Source organism: Corapipo altera, unplaced genomic scaffold (genome assembly GCF_003945725.1).
Source record: "Corapipo altera isolate COAL_440 unplaced genomic scaffold, ASM394572v1 65, whole genome shotgun sequence".
NCBI lineage: Eukaryota > Metazoa > Chordata > Aves > Passeriformes > Pipridae > Corapipo > Corapipo altera.
Genome location: NW_020884891.1, coordinates 8132426 through 8154566, shown reverse-complemented (window position 1 = coordinate 8154566; position 22141 = coordinate 8132426). Strand labels below are relative to the sequence as shown.

The 22141-nt window shown below is 42.0% G+C and overlaps 1 protein-coding gene across 3 annotated transcripts; it reads left to right on the top strand.

The window, feature by feature from the left end:
- The first annotated feature begins 7743 nt into the window (after positions 1 to 7743).
- Positions 7744 to 21475, top strand: LAMP2 (lysosomal associated membrane protein 2). Of its 3 annotated transcripts, none has more exons than XM_027645169.1 (9): positions 7744 to 7857; positions 8880 to 8998; positions 9493 to 9706; positions 10334 to 10495; positions 11263 to 11480; positions 11981 to 12100; positions 12353 to 12431; positions 13172 to 13339; positions 19071 to 21475. In XM_027645169.1, the coding sequence occupies exons 1-9, from the start codon at positions 7788 to 7790 to the stop codon at positions 19211 to 19213; spliced, it is 1293 nt and encodes a 430-aa protein (XP_027500970.1). In that variant the 5' UTR covers positions 7744 to 7787; the 3' UTR covers positions 19214 to 21475. The 3 variants fall into 3 exon arrangements, with proteins under 3 accessions (XP_027500970.1, XP_027500971.1, XP_027500972.1); XM_027645170.1 differs by lacking the exon at positions 19071 to 21475 and adding an exon at positions 14626 to 16954 and having other exon boundaries at positions 7745 to 7857; XM_027645171.1 differs by lacking the exon at positions 7744 to 7857 and adding an exon at positions 8305 to 8653.
- The last annotated feature ends 666 nt before the right edge of the window (positions 21476 to 22141 follow it).

Sequence of the window (22141 nt, the reverse complement as noted above, 5' to 3'; positions counted from 1 at the left end):
ATTTGCTTCTGTTCCTGAGGGTGGCTGACTGGCCATTCCTTGAGTTTTCTTCAGCCATTTGGAACCACTGGACCAAATCTGAGCAGCAGGACTATCTCCAACCTGGCCTTTCCCAGTGCAGGAGCTCTGAGAACTCAGTGGAGATGGGAGGCAGAGTGTTTTGAATTTCTTTTCTGGGTTTTGGAAACCTGGACAGCTGAAGCAAAGCAAGTGCTGGTCCTGCAGACAGATCTGTGGAAAGCTGGCATGTGCTGCAGGGAGGTCACACAGCCCTGCTGTAATCACAAAACAGTCCTAGTGCAGGTGGGTTCAGATAGGTCTGGGAAATGTCTGCCACTAATCCTGCTCAGGCACTTACTTTATTACAGCCTGGAGGGATCTAAATGCATGGGATGGTTTTTCTATTAACACTTTCTCCTTAAAGAGAGTATTTCCTACTTCCTTCATGCTCCATGGAAAAAAAGAATCCTTCAGAAGCAGATGACTATTTGGAGATGAATAGATTGTCTGTCTTATCTGAGGATAAGACCAGAAAGCAGTAAATTCTTTAATTTCTTTTCCTGTATGAAATGCAATATATGCTACTATACTTTCTCCTGATTGAGAGAAACTGATGCCAAATCAAATTTAAGATGGTTGCTTTGCATTTGCCCTTTTTTCCCCTCTTAAAGAGGCCAGGGCCTGTGGACATACATTTTGACAGGGAACACCTCAAAACTTACTCAAGTGCTTGAGAGACATTAGACTTTGTGCAGAGGGTATCTTGTACAATATGGAGTTAACTGGGAACAGGAGCAATGGATGGTGATTAACCTTCAATGGAGCAGGTTTTTCTTCTGGTTAAGTAATTGCTTCCTGATACAAGGTCACTTTTAAAATGACTCACAGCTTGTCTTGCCACTGCTTATTAGGATATAAACAAAACAAGAAAAATAACTTTGAAAGTTAATTTTCTAAAAGCAGTAGGACATTGCAGTACCATAGATAAACCCCTTGTCTTAAGCTTAGGAAAAGTAGTTTAAATCCAGCAAATACTAAATTTTTATTGATTGCTACAGATTTACACAGGCCAGCCACAGTAACTGGGTCTGATCCTGAGAATGTCAAGTCTAAATGAATGTTTTCAATTAGTCTTGTTAGTTCTTTAGTTACAGCTCAAGCTAGTGCTTCCAGAGAGAGACCTCTACCCCAGTTCACACCTCTCAGTTACGCCCATGCCACCTATCACCTGATCCCCAAATCAGTCACTAAATTCTGGTCCATGGTCTCCTGATCTCTTACTGGATTTCACTGTCACTGGGCTGGCTGCCTTCTGAAGTTACTTTATTACCTTGGAATTGTCTCCTCGGTCCTTATCATCTTCATTCTGTTCCTATCTGCTGAATTCAGGGAGTTCTTTGTTAGCAGCATTGTTTTATCAGAAGTTTATGTTTGGTCACCTCTTGTGACCTGAGGCTTCTGCAGCTTCAGCTGCTGATGGTGAGACACCAGTGCTAAATGAGACTGTTCAGACAGGAGAAGACACTTAACCTAATTCCTCTATAACGTTGATGATAGTTCTTTAGCTTACTCCTTAAAACAACCTTTTAGAGCTGGAGGAAAGCAGGGATGTCACTAGGTGCTTCTGTGTTAAAATGCCTGAGTCATCGTAGCTTGCTATGAAATTTTGTTGTTTCCAAAAAGTGTACAGATTCTGTTCCATCTAATGGTATTTGCAGTAGCAAGGAAGTTGCAGTAACTGCTTTTCCAGTAGGTCCAACATTTAGATGCTTTATGCAATCAAGGCACACAGAGGGTCAGGTGTCAGACTGACAATAATGCCCAGGCCATTGCAGGGCTCAAGGGCTCCCAGGCTTCTTTGCAAAGCTTAGTCACTATGACTTTGCAGACAAGGGCAAGCAAACAAGTAAACTGCATCTACAATGATATGGAGTAGATTTCTTTTTACTATTTGGAGCAGTAAGTAGATTTAATGCAGCCTGAAATATCAGTGCTGAGTTATTTGCGAGATATGCGCTTGATATGTAGCTTTTTTTCCCCTTCTGGACCAAACCCCTCACACAAAATTATCACAATGCCTGTTCTGTTTTATCCTTATTAATCTCTGAAGCTTGAGATACATATGAGAACAATTTGTTACCATGGTCAAAACCAGATACCTTTGTCACTTTTGACAGTCCCCTAAGTACATCCACCAAGTCCTTCAGTTGGTGCTAGTTTGAGGAAAGGCTGCTTTACTAATTTTCACTAAAGGCTGGGCAAGACACTGTGCAGGCCAAGTTCTGCCACGTGCATGCTGGGGAGGAGGTACAGCTCCTTTTGGGCACGAGATGGGAACAAAGATTACAAAACACAGCCTCTGAGGAGATGAACTGAAACCTTGTCACCGCACAGGTAAAGCTGTAGGATGTGGTCAGGGACTAGGTCAGGCTCACTCCTCCAGAAAACTGGTTCTGCAACCACAGAGCTTCGATTCTGTCGCTTGCAGAACTGGCACCATCTTCATATCCCTTCAGTTTCTTTTGATTCCTACAGCAGCAGCTGCTGCTTCATATTCTAGCTCCAAAAGCACAGCAGACACACAACCTCAAACCAGAGGGAGATCATTCTCCAAAAGGGCTCAGGACAATACAGTCCAAACAGGCATCAGCTCAGGGTTTGCCAGACCTGGTTTCCAACCTCTGTCAGAGCTGGGAACTGTAGACTAATTACAGATATCGTTATGCTCTCGGTAAAAGGGATGTAATGTTATTCTAGGTCACAGGGGATCCTGTAGCCCTGAAATCCTGCAGTTAAAATATCCAGATATGAAAATGACTGTGTACTGCATAATCTCCCTCCCAACCCCGTGTTTTTGATATGACTTCCTTTCCTGCTGAAATCTCTCAGAAAATGTTACAGCCAACACATGTTTCATAAGAGCTGGAAGTGGGAGGTGCCTCCTGTGCAGAGCCATTTTCACACAATAATTTCTGCTCTGAAGCTGACAGATGTATCTCCAGCAAGTTCTCACTGTGTGTCGATAAAACCACAAAAGCGAAGAGTATTGACACTTTTCTACTTCACTGTAACGAGCCCAGAGAACATGTTGAGCTGTCTTCTTTTTTCACGTTAAACAGATCTACATGCAGATGCAGTTTGTCGTGACTCACAGAACGCATAAATTTCATCTGCTGCCACATGTTAACCCAGCTGCCGAGCGCTCTAGCACATGTCACATCCAGCAGCAGCTGGAAATGCCTCTGAGCACAACAGGGCACCCCAACACCAGTGGCACGCCTCACCCCCCATCCCACAGCAGTGGGACAGCACAGGAGCAGCTGCTGCCCCGGCACTGTGTCCAAGCCCAGCTCCTGCCCCGCTTTCGCCCCCCCCTCCAGAGCACCAGCACATGACTAAACCAAGCCGCGTGTGTGTGAGCCGTGTTTGTTTAACAGGCTGTGACAAAACGCCGCCTGTGCCTCTGCTCCGGCCTGCTGCGCTGGGAATGTGTTTTTCCAGCTGTGTCACAACACCAGATTTCACAGGGCTTTAGCAGGAAGTTTTGCAGCCCTCTGCTGCAACCTGCTCTCTGATCTCTTCACCGCCCCACCAAGCCGTTCTTTTTTTGGCATTTCACGTGATTTCCCCGGTCTTGACTCAGCAGTTTCCCGCAGCAGCATTTATTGGTTTGGTTTCCTACCACCACCTCCTCCAGAAACCCGGCGGCTCAGAAACGCTGCCATCTGCTCAGAGCTTTCTCACAGCTTAGATAAGGAGTGTTTTTTTCAGAGCAAGCAGAACAGAGCTCTCGGAGCCCTCCCTGTCCTGTCCCTGGGCAGGCTCACACACGCAGCCAAAGCACTGCAGATGTCACACTGGGCTGGACAAAGTATGGTCTTCATCACGGTGTCCAGATCCCAAATCCTTAGTCCCCAGACTACAGACTGGGGCTGCATGAGAAGGAAAAAACAGCTGTAACTCTCAGTTGCTGGCACAGTCCCAAGAAGGCCCCTGCGGCTCACTCCCCTCTGCCAAGTGAATATGTGACCTCTCTGGCCAGCATTAATATATTCCTCTTTCCATCCCTTCCACATGAAATGGTACCAAATCCTTCCTCTGCCTCCTGGAAAGGAATAATTGGTCCTGACACAATCTTGTCCCTGGAAAAAAATACAGGAATTGCCCTTCTGTTAAGAGATATCTAAAAGAATGAATAAAAATACATTAGAATAAAGTCGTGATTACTGCATGTCCTAGGCATTATCTCTTCCTTCTTTTTATCACAATCTCTACTCTTCTACCAGGAATCAGAAACATTAAGTTACTCAGTGATTCATTAAACACTGGACACTTCACTTCTGGCCACACACATTCTCCAATTTTTACAAGTCCTTGGGTTAAGAAAAGTTTGATCACGGATATAATACCTAACCAGCTGAAACTGATAAAGGATTCACACAGGATTAAGCATATGATGTGAATGAAAGTTATTGAACAGCCTTTACACTTGAAATCAGGCATAAATCCATATTCCTTGATGAACCAAAGCTTTAAAAAGAAATCATAAGGTTTTGCATATTTGTTCTCAGTACATGTCAATACCTTCTGAAAATGACTGACATCAGACTTGGTGCATCATGGTAAAACTGTAATGCCCTACAGAAACATTACAGTCCTTATTCTCCCATCCAGCAATAAACATAAGGAATGTCTTAGAAAACCAGGATCAGCTTTCCATCCATCAGCAGCTCCCAAAATCATGCCAAATGCAAAAGCATTTCTCTCTAGTAAGCGAAAGGATAAGGCATTTTCTCTGCATTCTGGTAACAATCATTCAGTCTTCTATCGTTAAAGGAAAGTAGCTGAGTTTGCATATGAGTGTGAGTTTATGTCACTGAAGTCCAACTATCACATAAATTTTACTGGTTTTTAAGACTGACACAATCAATAAAGAAATTACTCTTGATAAATAAGATGAAGCTGAATCCTACAAGTACTGAATATAACAGCTTATGGAATTTAAGAGGAATCAGACAATACCTGACCCCAAACACTAATTTTTTTTTTCTAAGGAGAGCTGAAAGATTTGTTAAAGGAGAGGAACTGTTTCATTTTGTTCCCTTCAGAGCTTCAAAGAAGAGATAGGCTTTGGGAACTGCCCAAAAATTCTTTATTCGGGGAGAACAGTGCCAAAATCAAGCTTCTGTCAGTTGGCTGGGCAAGAGGAGAATATCGCTGTGCAAATGCAAGAGTACCTTGCTTTTAACAACCTTTTAACACATTCAGATGGCTGGAGCATGTGGGCTTTGTTAGACAAACCTCCTCCCATACATGATCATGAGGTGCTTGTGCCAACTCTCTGCAGGTAGAATTCGATCCATTTGTTTCCCCAAGGATTCCACACGAGGGCAGGAGCCCTTTGGGCAGCTTTTGTGGTTGCCTCATCTCTTGCTGTGCAGTCACTGGGGTCAGCCTTGATGCACACACCCCACATCAGTCCCTCTGTGACAGTCTGTGACAATGACAATAAACCACCAGCTCACAGTCTGCTGAGATCATGGTAAACCAGTGTCACATCACCACCTGTGGAAGGCCATGGAAGGCTGTTACATGGCAGGGATGGAGGCGCAGGGAGGGCAAAGTAACCAGGTGCAAACAAAGAAAGAATAATCTGTGTTCTCGCATTAATGGTGGTATTTCTGGTGCAAAGCAATATGTTTTTCATTATGCTAAATTATATAAATTATACTGCTCCTTTAATCCCACACCAGTTGCTACTTTTCTTGTGTTATTAACAGAAAGGGATTTGCTTGTTACGATAGCTACCATTAGATTTCATTTCAAGCTTCACTAAATTGGCATAAAGGAAACAAGTTAATCAGCCTTCCTGTTATATCTGCAGAACATTTAGCTGGTTTACAGTCCACTTCCTATGTGCAAGAAAGAGATCAAAATATTCAGGATTTTTCACTCAGAACAAGGGGGATGTTTGAACAGATCAATGTTTTTATATAAAGCTACATGTCCTGAAGTAAATATTCCAGCAGATACAGAAGGTGACACTCCACCACACCAACTCCATAGATCAGACCAATCATTTTCTCCTCTTCCAATTAATTAAAGCCTAATTCATTGTCTGTCTGCTAATAGTCAAATCCTCCTAATGTAATTGCTCCTAACTCCCTGAGAGATCACTTTTTAAAAACAGGATTTTGAACTAAAATAGTGAAGTCTGAGGAAATATAAAATTCCTCAGACCAGGACTCTCCCTAGCCTCTGAAATGCCCCATTCTTTGTGGTAAAGCTGAGAAAGAGCAAAGACTTGCTGCTTTCAGAATTTGTGGTTTCATCTATGCTGCTGCTACTGGACATTCCCCCACAGCCTACAGCAAGTGCTGGCTCAATTATTAAATACAAAGTTTATTTCTTCAAATAAATTTTCAACAATTAAGCCCAAAGGCTAAATATAAATTTATCCTAAGTGTTTTGAAATTATACAAATTTTGATATTCACATGCAACCTTGCTTAGACAATTGCATGTGCAGGTATGTAATACACATGGTAAGTGGGTTCTAGGTGCAGTCATTAAGCACACAAAGAAAAGCAAAGAAGCAGTGAACGTGTCTGACCACACGAGCACTTGTGTGTGGGACCCTCATTTGTTTGACATCCTGGTTTCTGTGGTGGCACTGACACACCAGCTTTAGTTTTGTGGTGCTCTATGGAAAAGTTTGGTATTGCAGGTACAAAACTGAGAGAAATTAACAGCCATTTGATAACAAATTGCATTATTGCCACTTCCTCAGGAGTTCATAACTAATTTCTTGTCAACACCATCTACACTCCAGCTGTCTCAGTATATCAGGTTGATGTGTTTTATTGTCTTTTTCAGCCTTCTTTCCTTCTCCCATAGCTGGGGATGTCTCCTAGAGCCTGATTAGTCAAAATCCTCAGTTCTACCACAGCATCAGAAACAGGAATGTGTCATTCCAGGAGGCCCTTCCTGGCTGAGCCAAGAGCTCCTCAGGCATCTGCCTCCTATTTTCCTTGCCATCTTCCAGCTTTAGTCTCTTCTTCCCCATCTCCCCTTTCCTTGCCAAGCCAGCCTTCATGTTTGGGTTTTGGGTTGTTTTCTTTTTTTCCCTAATCAATACTCTCCAGGCTGCAATCCAACACCCATCCCATTTTATACCTCCTTCCAGTCCCAAGTCCACCAAGTTTCTTGCCCATTCCTGTCTTCCCCCGCCCTCCACACCAGCGGCTCTTTTCTCCCCCAGGGACACCACGAGCCCACCCCAAGGGCACCGCCAGCCTCAGGACACGTGCAGTGAAAGCAGTGCAGCTCACTTCTCCCCCTCTGTGTTTATTGCAAACATGGACAAGATCTTTATTTTTCTTTATTAGTCAAAGCCTCTATATTAAACTTCTCTGCATGCACACGTCCTCTCACAGCGTACAGCGGCCTCAGAGCGAACCGCAAACGCTGCCGAGACCCAGAGCAAGCGGCCGGGACGTGGCCCTGCAGAGGCCAGAGCGGCAGCACAGCCCCGGTCCAGCCCCGGTCCAGCCCCGCGGTGCCGCCGGTGCACGGGGATCGGGCACCCCGGACCCGCCCGCCCGCGGCGCTTCGCGGTGAGCTCCGCGTCCGCGACCCATGGAATCGAGCGGCGGCGCCGCGCGGCGATTGGCGGCGCTCGGGCGGCCCCGCCCCGCCCCTCACATGACCGCTGGCGAGGGTTTTGTCGCGCCCGCTCGCCCCGGCCCCTCGCCGCCCCCCGGAGTCCCCGCCGGCAGCACCCCCGCGATGGAGCCGGTCCGCCCCGCCGCCGCCTCCCGCCGCCTCCTGCTGCCGCTGCTGCTGCTCGGCGTGTCCGGTGAGCGGGGCAGCGCCGGGGCCCGTGGGAGGGGGGGGCGGGCGTGGGGTGTCCCCGCGGGCGCGTGCCCGTCCCGCTCCCCCCGCTCCGTGACGCGGCGCGCGCGGGGGGTCCCGGGTCCGCCTCGGCCCCGGGGCGGGGGCACCGCCGGGAGGGGACGGGAGGAGAAGGGAGGCGAGGGCGGCGGGGGCCGAGGCCCCGCGGCCCTGCCGGGCACACCCGCCCCGCCGGTGCCGCCGCCGGGGCCCAGAACCGCGGGGGGAACCGCGGGGGCAGCCCCGGGGCTGTGGCCCGGCAGCCGCGACCGCGGGCCCGCCCGCGCCGGTCCTGCCCCGTCAGCGCCGCTCGGCGTGGGGGCAGAGGGCACAGCCACGGCTCTGCCGGCGTTCACCCCCTTAAAAATCCCCAGGATGGGAAGAGTTCTCTAAAAACGCAGCGATCCATGTGCTCTGAGCCAGGGATGGTGGAGGCACAAGGCACGCCGATCCCATCTGTTGGGGTTCAGCTGGAGTCATAACCGCATATGAAATAATAGGGAGACGCTGGTCTGCGAGCTGGACGCTGTTTAAGTGCTGTGCTCAGGCACTTGGTTCGCTCAGTGTGTCACCAGAAAGCCAGGGCTTGTTTCATACAGTCATAGAATCTCAGGTTGGAAGAGACCTCAAGAATCAGCTGGTCCAGCCTTTCTTGGCAAAAACACGGTCTAGACAAGATGGCCCAGCACCCTGTCCAGCCTAATCTTACAAGTGCCCAGTATTGGGGAATCCAACACTTCCAGATTCTTAGTCAATGTCAGGTAAACAGACTATAAAATGTTCTCACAATTTTTACCTAGCTTTGATAACTTCACAATATGCTTCCTGTTTTTAATACTTTTTAGAAATCTAGCTTTTCTTTCAGTGTCTGGCAAATTGAATATAGTCCTGACATAATTTACTGCTTTGTGATGATCTACCCTCTTAAGTGGTTCTAGAAAATGAAGTAAAAGCAATGTCTTAGTAGCTAATAATCATATCTTACAGGTTTTTTCCAGTCCCATGCAGTGGAAGTAGATATAAAGGATGCCTCTAATGCTACATGCCTGTATGCAAATTGGATGATGAGGTTCTTGATAACATATGAATCCAACACTAGTGATTATGTAAGTATTTGGAGGTAACTCTTGCTGAGAACTGTATTTTGGCCTGCACAGAAGTTTAAGTATACAGTGTTACCTAGAGTGTTTGATTTCTTACTTCCTTTTTTTACTCAGTTGTTAAGAGTATTCCTACATACTCCTTTTAAAATGAAGCATAAGTTCTCAGTCATACAAATGACTGAAAGTCCCTTGTTGCTCTTACTTAAATGACATACACAGAACTCATCAAGTTTAACCAGTATCAGCATAGCTGTGTTTTAGCCCAAACAGTAAATCTGAACTGCAGCTCAGCACAGTCAAGATTTACAGCCAAGTTAGATTTGTACTTTTGTGCTTGAATCTGATATGGCTCCTTTCTCATACAGATGTCAGGGAGCCTTTTTCATGATTTTGTAGAATAACCTAAAATAATCTCACTTATCTTGTGCAAGGTTCCATCTAACTGCACCAGGTTTATGATGTTGTCATGAGGAAGAACTGCTGTCTTTTTCTTCTAGAAAACCACAACCTTGAACTTGTCATCCAGCGTGACACACAATGGAAGCGTCTGTGGCAATGACACACAAGCTGCACTTGTGGCAGTGCAGTTTGGGGAAGGTCATTCTTGGAGCATTAACTTTACAAAAACCAACGAAACTTTCCAGGGAGACTTGATCACATTTATCTACAACACCAATGACACAGCTGTGTTTCCTGATGCTAAAAGAAAAGGTAAGGTTCAGTGCAGAATCTGACTGGCAGAGCAATCTCAGCCACAAGTGTCAGACCTCAGTACCTGATCTTGGTTGGTGTTTTCAAAGTTAGAAGAGCTGGTAATGTGTGTAGAGAGCTCTGTGGCAGCTCCATATGCTGCCAGCTATTGCTCATCCTACCTGCCTCCTGGATAACAATTGTTGGATGAGACTAGTTGTCTTGGCTGAATGTGTAATTCCTTTAAGTGGAACAGAATGGGAGGGATAACTGAGCAGCTTTGGTCAGTGTGGTGCTGGTAGACAGCAGGCACGTGGAAAATTCATTTTAGTGTGCACTATTTGACCTTCCACCTTGCCAAGCAATGCAGTGTTAGGCTTTCTGTGTACTAATGCCTGCTAATAATAGGACTTTTTTTCTCTTTAGTAACTTAAGTAAAGGGGTTTACCTTTCTAATGGCTTTCTAGTCCTGGAAGCTTGGTTACTTCTCTGCATTACTCAGCACTTCAGGGAAAACAAAAAACAGAGCTTAGGACTGTTAAACTTAATTATCTCTTACTCTTTGTTTTATGGAATTATATAAAACGTAAGACTACCTCCAAGTTCTTGTAGTTCATAAGGCATTAAAATATTTTTACTTCTTTGTAGGACCAGTTTCTGTTGTTTTAAAGGACACTACACATCCAGTTCAACTGAATAATGTCTACGTGTGTCATAATGCTGACTTTGTTGAAGCAGAAAATGTAACACAGATTTTCTGGAATGTTACTCTGCAGCCTTTTGTTCAGAATGGCACAGTCAGTAAAAAAGGTGAGCATTTAAATTTGTGAATAAACTTTTTTGTGTTGTACCTTAGTGCAGGGAGCAAAGTCCCATAATAAAAAGTCCACCAGTTCTCAAATGTACTGTGTTTAATAATACTCCTGTAAATATCCTTTAGTACTTCTTTCCTTGTTCCTGGAATAATAGATTAGGAGAGCAGATTTAGTAGTGTGTCGTAATGTCGATTGTGTCCATGCCAAGGGGGTAGACTCCTAAAGTGTGTGTTCCAGTAATTGGGATTTTAAGAATAAGCACTTCAGAACTACTGTTGCTGACTAGTTCATTTGAGCTTGAAGGTTTTTAATTGACTGCCTTCCAGTGGGGCCTCTGCTTATAGCATTTGAACAGCCCAGAGCCTGTTGTCTCATCTCCTAGCCCAGCTGCTAAAAGAGATGAGCATATCATCCTGCTGCCTGCAGCTTAACAGGGTCACTCACTTTGTGACAGGAAGGACATCACACTTCTATAACCACTTAGCTGTCTGTGTGTATTTTGGTTTCATGTATCAGAGGTAAGTAGTACTGCATGGATTTAAAACTGTGAACATCACAGAATTTCTGAGGATAGAGGGTAGCTGTACATTTTTTGGAATACTGTGCCACAGTGCCAAGTTTGGGGCTTCTGACTTGGTGATTAACAGACTCCCAATGAGCCTAGATGTCAACAAAGGAATTGATAAGTGCATTGAACTGACCACTGAGTCATAAGATTTTAATAAAATTCAGCACTGAAATGGTGGTTAAATGTCTTTTCAGAGTCTAGATGTCGTGCTGATACACCTACTTCTGCACCTACTGTTCTGCCTACTACTGCCAATGTAACTACTGTATCCACCACCACTTTGTCACCTGCTCCAACCACTCCTCCCAAGCCTGTGGAGAATCCAGACACAGGAAACTATTCTCTTAGAAGTGGAAATAAAACTTGTCTTCTGGCTACTGTGGGACTGCAGCTGAATGTTTCCCAAGACAAGGTGCTTTTCTTTTGTTTTGAAGAGTAAAAGGTTGCTGTAGTTGTTGGGTGTGAAATCTGAATGCAGGGTGTTTGCTTTGTACACTGCTGGCTGTCCAGAACTGCTTCTGAGTATTGTGTGTAGCACCTCTCTGACATCAGAATAGTTTTGTGGCATAATGTCTGGCTTCAAAACCTTATGTGGATTCAACATATCTTGTTATGGGAGTACTTCTAACGTGATTAGAAGTCTGGAGCTTTCTTAGCTGTTAAGGCTGTTGGTGCCTGCAGATACTGTCTTTCCCCTCAGAGGGAGCCAGGTAGCCTGATGTGTTGAGGAACAAAGTAAGACTTCTCTGGGCAACTTGTTTGCTTCAGTTTTTGCCAGCATTTAAATTTAACTCAAATAGCCTTGGTTTGATAGTTGCCAGACTCAATCTTCCTGCTCTCTTGTTTGTGACAAGACTGAACAATGTATTCCAAAAGACAGCTGAATGTCTTTGTGGTGTGTCTGTGTTTCAGCCTCTCCTGATCAACATCAATCCAAAGACAACCATCGCAGATGGTGCCTGTGGTAACACAACAGCAACTCTGAAGCTGAATGATGGAAATAGCACACTGATTAGTTTCACATTTGTTGTTGTAAGTAACTACTTTTATTTTAAACTAAGCTTTCATTTAACAGCACTGCATGGTGATCACTCATAGTGAAATCCTTCTGTCACTTGCTGTGGTGAACTGTTCCCATATGGGAACTGGCTGCCTCAAGACAAATGGGGTTAAAGATGTAGAAAATGTAAGACTGGTGGATGTGTTGACCTTTGTAAAGCATGTGTTCTTACAGTTACAAATGCAGAATTGAACACTGACACTTGGTTCTTGCTTCTTAAACAGAAAAATACAAGTGCAAGTGTACAGAAGTTTTATCTGAAAGAGGTGAATGTTACACTGCTCAACCGTCTGAATGGTTCTGGTAAGAAACAGTATCTGCCTTAAAGCAAGTGTAATATTTTATTCAAATACTTCTGACTTTTTTCAGTGTTGTTCATGCTTTCTGTTAGCTCCTACTTTATGTCTATAAGTTGGTATGAGCAAAAATAATGAGCAGAAATGCCAGTAAGAGTTCCTTTAAACAGCAGTGTGGGATCATTCTGTGATTCATGAAACTTCTGCCAGTGGAATCTCTATATAAATTAATAGGGCTTCTTTACAACTATTTTCAGTAATGTAATTTTTTGAGGTGTGAAATACAGTTGTACCAACTTAGTAGCTTTTTTTCCTAAACCAGCTGTTGTTTTCTTTGATTGAAGATGCTGCTGTATCTTCCAACCACTTGTACTTAACTCTCACTGGGAAAAGAGGCCAGTCCTCCAAAAACTAAAGCATACTTTTTTCCAAAACAAAAGTATGTTGTTTTCTTTTTTTTTTTTGAGGTTGCTTGTCATGACTACAGCAGTTGAAAGAGCACTAAAGCTAAAACACTTGCAACTCTGCAACGTTGGGATGAGTGGAGGTACAAGGAAAGCCTGATGTCGTGTGTATATATTGAGGAGAGGTCACTGCTGAGTACTGTAGTAACTGCAGTGCTTGACTTCTGTTTAAGCAGATCAATCCCACTTTGTTTCAGCTCCTCAGTCTAGTGATTGTTTTAGCAACTGATATGCATTTAAAGTAGACATGCAAATTTCCTTTCTTTTTCCCCCCTTTGTTTAGTCATTTCAAGTGCAGATAACCACAACTTCAGCAAGTGGGATGCTTTCCTTGGGAGCTCTTACATGTGCCGAAAAGAGCAAACTCTTGACATCAGTGAAGATATTCAAGTACATACTTTTAATCTACGGATTCAGCCATTCCTTGTGGAGGCAAATAAGTTTGCTACAGGTAAGAGTTATGTTTTTGTTAACTTTATCAATGCTTGCAAGATTCTTACTTGCTAAAAAGCACCAGCATTGGGTACAAACATTCATCTTGGAAGCTCTTGTTCCATTTTTTTTTTTAATCTGTTTTTATATATATGGAGTGAAGAGAAGTTCTGAGACTGACATTCAAGTTCAAGCAAAGCTTTGCTCTCACTTAAAAAATGTCTGCTAGATATGTGGTGTGGTTCTCCTTCACAAAACTCAAATGAACTAGAGACACTGAAGAGGGACTTAAGCTTTGCCATGTAGAAAAGATTAGAAGTTATGTGACATTATCTTGACATACAGCTTTTTGTAGCTCAAATATATAAGAAAATAGGACAGAACTTAAGCAGAAGTGGATTTGAGAATGCTGTTGGCTGTTTTGTTTCTTTTTACCTGTTAGTCCAAGAATAGGAGTGTTGGGGGGGAAATGAACTGACAGAGCTTCCTTCAGAGGCAGTCTTAAATATCCAGAACTAAAGAAAGATTTTTAAAATGTTTGTTTGCATTACCTGGGTCTTGTCTGGAGATAATTGGAATGTCTTAAATGACCTCATTCTTCATATTTAGTGTAACCTGGTCTTTGTTCTTAATAATAATACTTACAGCACAGTCTTTTTGGGCTAGACTGATATGTAGACATATAGACTGAGTGCACATTTTTTAATTTCTTTTTTTAGACAGAGGTAAATAACTCTCCAGATGTGTGCTGGGTAAACAGTATTTCTAAAGAGTTAGGGTCCCATTTCACTTTGTAGTTCAAGTTGCAGCTAGCTTTCTTCTCCTCCTAATTACAGTTATTTTGTCTGTGTAATATGTCTCCATTCTGGATAGATTCTTGATACCAAATCTAGGTCACTTTTTATCCTTAATAATTAAAAGCACAAACCAGACTTGCCTTAAGTGTGAAATAGATAAGCCTGGTTCTTAAATATAGAAGAATGGCTACTCCCTTGTCTAGTGCAGATCTTGTGCACATGAGAACTCATACATCTTTACTTTGCTTTAGGTGTGTGTGTGTGTGTATATATATAAAACATATATATATTGCTATATGTATGTTATCAAACATTCCACGTAATTAATACTTAATATATGCTAGATATAGCCATGAGACCTCTGCAGTTCTTTCTATCTTAGTTTAAAGATGTAAAAATAAGTGATTTTTGAACATGTTCACATTAAGGAAAACAGGTTTTTTCTACCGCACTTAGGAAGTATTCTGTCTTTATTTATTCTTTGTTGCAACCTTTTTCTCACCTACAGCCCAGGAGTGTTCGCTGGATGATGACAGCATTCTAATCCCAATTGTAGTTGGTGCTGCACTTGCTGTCTTGATTGCCATTATAGTGGTTGCTTACATAATTGGCAGAAGAAAAAGCTATGCTGGATACCAAACTCTGTGAATCTAAAAGTGATTCCTGTTCTGATTTCACTCTAAACAAAGCAAGTGCAAGTTCTGAAGTCCAAAAAAGACCCAAACTTAGGAGTAATTACTAGCCACAGCCTAATTGGAGTTGAGAAACAAAGAGAGAATGTTTATCTCAGATGAAGCAGAACTACGGTTTGTTTCCCTGCTCTAAGAAGACGCCGTGGGTTTCATAGTTGTTGTTTTGAAGATGTCAAATACTGGATGAATTGCTAGGCTAAAGATTTTATCTTGCAAAAATCCTAAAGCGTTTAGGATTTATTTCTGCTTTTTACAAATAGTAGCCTGAAACAAGAACACATTCTGAACTGATGTGCATTGGGCAACTCCCAGAATAGTGTAGAATTTGTACTTGCTTATCTCCTTTGCATTCCTTAGTTGTTGTCGTAATTGTGGGTGAAGCTGGCAGCATTAGTCACTATGCTGACTTGTGTAGTATTTAACAAGGATTGTATGATGCCCAGTAACAACTTCGTTTTCCATAGGATTGAGCTTCAGGTTGGTGATTAAGTGATCTCTTGAAGTGGCAGCAGTAACTTACTTACCTTTGTCAGAACTTGAGTAATTTACTCCTGCCTTGGTGTAATTTCAGGAGTCATTCCTGTACCCTGGCTGTAAAAACAAAATGGGTAACTTATATTTGCCAAAGGGTGGATATGTAGGAAGACTTCAGTGCCATTTCCAAATGTTTTCAAAAGAAATAACAACTGTTAGGCACTGAATTCTTCATTCCTTATTATACCTTGGCAATCGTCTGAAATACTCAACTAAGGCAGACTTCTGCTAAATTAATGCAAGCTTTTTTTGCTGGCATCAGTTTAAAGGGAATAACCTTTCTAAATATTCCAGAACTTTAAAGTGCACTTAACTTCATACCATACTCTGCACAGAACTGGTCTGTCTTGTTGCTTTGAATGACCATTGTTTAAAGATGCTTTCGTTTAATGAGCCAGTATCTGTTGTTGCAGCTTTTAAATCTTCATCTTGAATGGTTCTCTGCCAACCAAAATCCACGTTCTAACTGCCCGCCCTTGGCATTCTGAATGTTCAGCCTACTTTGTGTTTGACTGTTTGCAGTGTAGCATTTTATTAATGTTTAAGAAATGCAAAAGCCAAAACTAGTCTGAGATGGACCCACAACACCTGTTTTTCCTTGCTGTATGGAGAGAATAACTAGGCTAAAATATGCAGTGCAACTGGACTGTTCTTAAAACTGCAGCTCTGTAGAGACAAACCCTTGATGCACAACTTTTTTCTGGCCTCCTTGTGCTGTAATACATATTCTTACTGCATGGAAAAAAGAAGTCTTTTAGACTTTTAGATAAGTGTGGCTTTTTTGCATATGTCATAACATCAGCTGCCTAAACTATTTAATGACCATAACATCTTCTCCCCTTTTAGGATGAGTTTAGCCTGCATCAAAGCTGCTCTAGTGTTTTATTAGTGTTCTCTAGGGTTGTAGAGATGTCTGTGGCATGTTTGTATACAAATCATAAAATACACTTCTTTCAGTAATGGTTTGGGTTGGTTTTGTTTTTTTCTGTAAAAACAGTTTACTCTTGACACTATCTAAGGAAGCAGGTATGGGTGGATAATACTATAGCTTGTAGTCTACAGCTTGAATTTTGCATCAGTTACTGAAATTCATTTTAATGAAAGTGGGGAACCTGCTATAAATTTAATCATGAAACAGGCTTCAAGACTTACCATTTTAATTTAAAAAAATGGATCTAATGACTTTCCTATTAATATATCCTCAAATGCAGAAGTTCATATAGATTTTTTAGCTTTTTTTTGTGAGTGATGTTCAGTGGCACCAGTTAAACATGCATTTCTGTTAAGGAGTAATCATCACACTGTATTCTTCTGGCCATGCAAATTTTTGAACTGTACACAGTTTCCAAGTGATAATATAGAAGATTTGTGCAAACTGCTCCCAAAAATCAACACTAACACCTTTGCAAAAGCCTGCAAGGACATTGGCTCAGAGTTTTAAGCACTCCTAGACTCATGTGCAGACAACTGGTTCAAAAAACATCAAAGTTTTGCCTGACTTCCTGTTGTTATAAAACCACTAGTTTTCCTGTATGTATTGCTCCATAGGGAACTGTCAATCTGTTTAACTTGTGCTCTAAAAAATAAAGATTGTTCTATTTCTTAAGGAAACTTGTTCACATTTTTTAACTGATTTGAAAATGGACGTCTTGTATTGTCTTTTTTTAAAGAAAATAAACTAAATGAGTAAGGTCAACTCCAATCAGTCTATACCTGAGATTCTGTTACATAGCTGGCTTTGCTCTGGTCTGTGGAAACAGCACTTCAGTAGTATGTGCTTGTGGATGTTGAATATTAATACATATCATCTATCATAGAGTGTGGCTGGGTTTGTGCCTTATACACAGTTTACTAAATAGTCAGACTGTACTCTAAAATGCCAAGATTTCTGATCTTTTACACAGTCAAGATGTCATACTAAGAGGTCTCAAAAGAAGCAGTTCTAGCTGATGAATAATGGGCTTGGGGTTTTTTGGGGGGGTATTTGTTAATTTGTTTTTTGTTTGGCTGTTTTTTAATTTTTAAATTTACCAGAGTGTTCTCTGTTGCATAGCATACACCACTAAACCAAAAATTTGGGCCTATTGGTTGGATGTTGTGATCGGAATTAAAAAGGAAGGTAGCTTTTATACTGGGGCTAAGAAAGTTTTGGGCCAAAATTTCTGGATTACTTTGAATGGAGACACATTCAACCTTGTCAGCCAAAAAAGCTGTCCCTGCTGGCCCGAATGCAGGGCCTGTGCCCTGGTGTAGTTACCAGATCTGCAGGTGGAGACACCTCTCAAGCTTCTGACCAGTACAGTGACCATCCCTGGTCTGAAACCAGAAACCCTCTCTGGGAATTCTTTGCAGTTGTCCTAGTGTGATGTGTACTGCAGCCATCCCCTTCCTCTAAAGAACACAGGGAATTGTCTGTCCCTACCTGCTGGGCACCCTTCATACTTAACAAATCCATTTGTGTTTAGGGTTAATGGCCCATTATCCAGCATGTAGGAAATTGTGTATCTTGATCTTCAGTGAACAAAGATGACTAAACATTGAATGCAGGTTTCTCTTTAAGATGCTTACATACTTTCTCAGTAGTTCCTTTCCTCCTTTTTTTCTTTCCAAGTCTTGCTCTGCTTGGCAGTAGGTGCCTTCAGATAATCTGAGTTTAGTATTTTCAGGTGTGGAGCTTCCAGGTGTTGTTCTTCCCCTGAGCCAAAGGCTTTGTATAGGGTTTCATGAAGGGGCAGTGGCAAGTGTGTGCTGGACTGTAATAGGCTAAATGAAGACAGCAAATTTTCTGTAACTAATGCTGATTCTATGGAAAACTCAGACAAAAAAGTTTTATAAGGAGTGCTGCTTTATGAGAAGCATGTAAGTCAGGCACCCTTCCAGGCACAATATCAATATCTTACCAAACCTCTCCTGGCACCAGGCAGGTGGAGCTCTGCTCTCGTTACCAACAGCACAGAATGCCAAGCCCTGTCCCCATGTCTGAGGTGTATCCTTGAGCTTGAAACCAGTTCCCAGCATTGTTTGCTAATCCTTGATGAGTGTTTATATCAGCAAGGTACTCCTCACATGTTTTATAATCTGTATATTAAAAACCAGCGTAGCATTACAGCTGCCTCTTCTGGTTTTTTCCTCCTCTGTGGATTTCAATAAGGTCTGTGTCCTTCTCATCTGAAACTGGTAACCCTTTTTTGCTGAAAATAAAGGTACCCAACTCAAGAGAGTCTTTCAGCGTTTTCCATTCAGTGCTTTTCAGTAAGTTTCCACTTTGTTTCTTGGATTGTCCATTATTTCTTCATGTCTAGAACCCAGAGAGGTGCTGGTGACTTGAGGGTTGGGAAGACCCTTGGACAAGGCAATAATACACCAGTCTGGGGGTTTTGTTGCTTTATTGCTGCTAACTCTGAGGTGTGATCAGCTAATGGTGCTCAGGCTGCTGATTTGTCCTCACATTCCTGATTTATCCTTGCTAGAGGAAGCTGAAAATAAATAGAAATTGGAATAGTATAGTACCAATATAAATTATGTGTGTAGAATATATGTTTAAAGAAATCACTCTTTCCACCAATTCTTTATACTGATTTTGCTTTAGATGTATTACTGTATCTAATGCACCATAATTTCTCAAAAATGCCTCTTTTTTTCCTTGCTTTCTTTGGTTTCTAATGCCTGATTTCCCTTACTAACTTACTCTCCCTTGCTTCTTTTTTTGTTTTTCTCCTTTCTGCAGCCCAAGAATGCCCTGCTGACTCTGACCTGAACTTTCTTATTCCCATCGCAGTGGGCATGGCGCTCGGATTCCTTATCATTCTTGTCTTTATATCTTACCTCATTGGAAGAAGAAAAAGTCGTACTGGCTATCAGTCTGTATAATCTCTTAATTCCATCTCTGTTGCCACCTTCCCTGCTCCTCTCCCTTTCCCAGACTCCCTGATCTGCCCCTTTAAAAAGAAGAAAAACAAATTAATTCACGGTTTCTTTCTTTAAAAAGATTAAAATCACTTCATGGTAGGATAACATGCCATGAGTATGAAGATGAGTTGTGATTACTTGAAGCTACTGTATGATTTTGGAAAAAGTAAGTGTTCTGAGGACCATAGAATTGAGCAGAGGTGATGTGTGTCCTTGTGAGAAATTATTTTGAGGAAAGAAGACATCTACCAAGCTTTATGTTGTTTAATTTTTTTATACAAGAAAATTTCTAGCTGCCTACAGCTTGTCTTGGATAATGCTAAAGCTAAAACTATAATTAAAAGTGTGAATGCTGTGTCAAAAGGGACTGTACATGCAGTGGGAAAAAATACCAAGCTCTTAACAGACTTCTATGGGGAACTTGGCATATGGCTGTTCTTGTGAACCAGTCTGAATTTCCTGTTCCTTCTGAATGTAAAGGTGGTACCTGATCTCACTAATAACGTAATATGAGAAGAGCATCTGAATCTTCTAGTAAATTAATTTGTTTAACATCAGTATGGAGAAGTTGACTGCTAACATATGTTGAATAGCTTTGCACTTAGCATGATGCCTAATTTGCTAAGATAGTCCTGGAGAACTTTGGCTACTCAGAAAAGCCAACAGTCTGCTAAATGAAATGTCTCCTGTGCTATTTTGTTGGACTGCATTTTTCCTTTTGTTCAGAGCTCAATTGTGAAATGAGGGTGGGAGGCTGGAATTTCAGTGGCTGCAGTTTCTCTCAGCTTTGATTCTGAACATAAAAGAAATTACACAGCACTGCTCCATGTGAGGCTCAAGAGTATTTTGAGAGCACTCAGACTGACTAAACACAGATTGCTCAGAGATTCCTGCAGATCCTTTGGACAGCTTTCATAGGTTAACAAGGGATCACTGAAAAGCTGTGATTTAGGAGTGCAAGTTAAGATATAAAACCAGTTGGTTTTGATAGAATTTATCTGCTTTTAACCTCCTCATTATTACTGTCTCAATGTAAGAGCACAAAATTTCTAGCATGAGGAATGCTGATTGTAAAGCAGAATATATATATATAGTGAAGAAAGTGACTTCCAAAGGAATAAGAGCATCTGACCTGTTTGAAGATGCTTTCTTTGTTATTAATGCCATACCTTTTGCAATTCTTTGTTCCATATATAAACTGTACCAAAATACAAGTTAGTCATTAGTGGTTGTGTTCTGCTTCACTCCCATCGGGTTCATGTTGATGGGATGGAAGGATGAAAGGAGCCTCTTGCTCTTTCAGCCTTTTTGGTCCACGTTGGCAGAAGCCTTGATTTCCAGCTGCAGGACAGCTCAAGAGCTGCCAGGTCTGCAGAGAGCTACTGAGGGCACACAGAGCTCTGTCCTCTGCAGCAAATGTTTGCTAAAGCTGCTTTCATATTTAATCTCTTTGTGCATTGAGCCCGCGTCCACGTTGTAGGGAAAGCACCTTTGGAAATTCACGTGCTTAGAGGTGACAGCCAACACTGATGTTTAAGTAACTCACAACAGCTCTATATTCAGGGAGGGGAGATTTCTGAAGAGTTAGTTTTGATGTCTGAGAAATGCCTGTACATTCAATTATTCTTGTCCTCACTGTGACCAAAGATACACTCTACCTGAATCTGACAAAAGTGACTTTGTACTGCAAATGGGCTCTTGAACCAAGTTGTCTTTTTTTTAGGAATGCAATTTAATGCTGCTGAGTTGGACTGTGTGCTTCAGATTTGGTTGTCTTGGTCTTTTATATTGTACCTTTGCTCTCGTAATACTTGATTTCCCTGCCAGAGTGGTAAATGGAATTATTTCAAGGCTGGCAATTTCTGAATAACACCCCCTTGTGAGTGTGGTGCTTCTCTGCTGCCAGCAGATGGATCCCAGCTATGGTTTCATGCTCAGATTGCAGACTGAAGTATTTAACATCACTTTTGCTAGGCTATTTTAGTAAAATGTGGTCATTTCCCAGATGCAGACACATACACATATATATATATATATATTTTATATATACATATAAAGTATTATTTTGAGCTTCAATAGAAGTCAAAAGTTGATCCAGCACTTTCAGGTTGTTGCAGCATGAAGAGTGGTGTATACAGTTTTCCAGATCTTGAAATGACTGTACAAATATGCTGAAAGAAGAATACGTGTGTGGAAAATAAAGTTAACTCTTGTGTTTATAAAGCTTTGTTTCAGTGTAAGTAGACAACACATGCCATTTCTGAGAGCTTTTCCAATGGGATTGTCAACATGCCTGGATCTGGATGTTGGTGGGGAAACAGAAGCTCTTGCTTCTAAGCTGTTCACACATTTTCATCCAAATAAGTCAATTTTTCTTCATTGATTTGATCAAAGCAAGGATCCAGTGTCTGCTAAAGGGCCTGCTACCTCATGAATCCTTCCAACAGGCAGATAGGGAATAGAAATTAAATAAAGTTTTACCTTGTTGCTAGCATAAGAACTGTTAATTTCATGGCAAAAAGCATGAAGGGTTTGGTTTCCTTTCAAGACCCCACAGAAGTATAAATGTATTAAAAGAACTAAAGCAATTGGCAGGGGGAGGAGTGCTTGTGGGTTCAATTTATTTCTGATGGCAAAAGAAGAGCCACTCCCCCAGCATCCTCCTCCTTGGCAGAAGGCAGTTTCTGTTGATCAGAAGATGCCCTTTCAGATAACTTGGGCAGGCAGAATGATTGTGTTGCCCTGGCTCTATCAGTGTCATCTGAATGATGACATCTGAGCAGAATTAGTTCCTAAACTACCTCTGGTTCAGGTTTTTAACAGTTCTTAATAAATAGGTTTTGCCAGATGGTTGGTTGTGATAGTGTAGAGGGAGTCTTATTGTTCTGG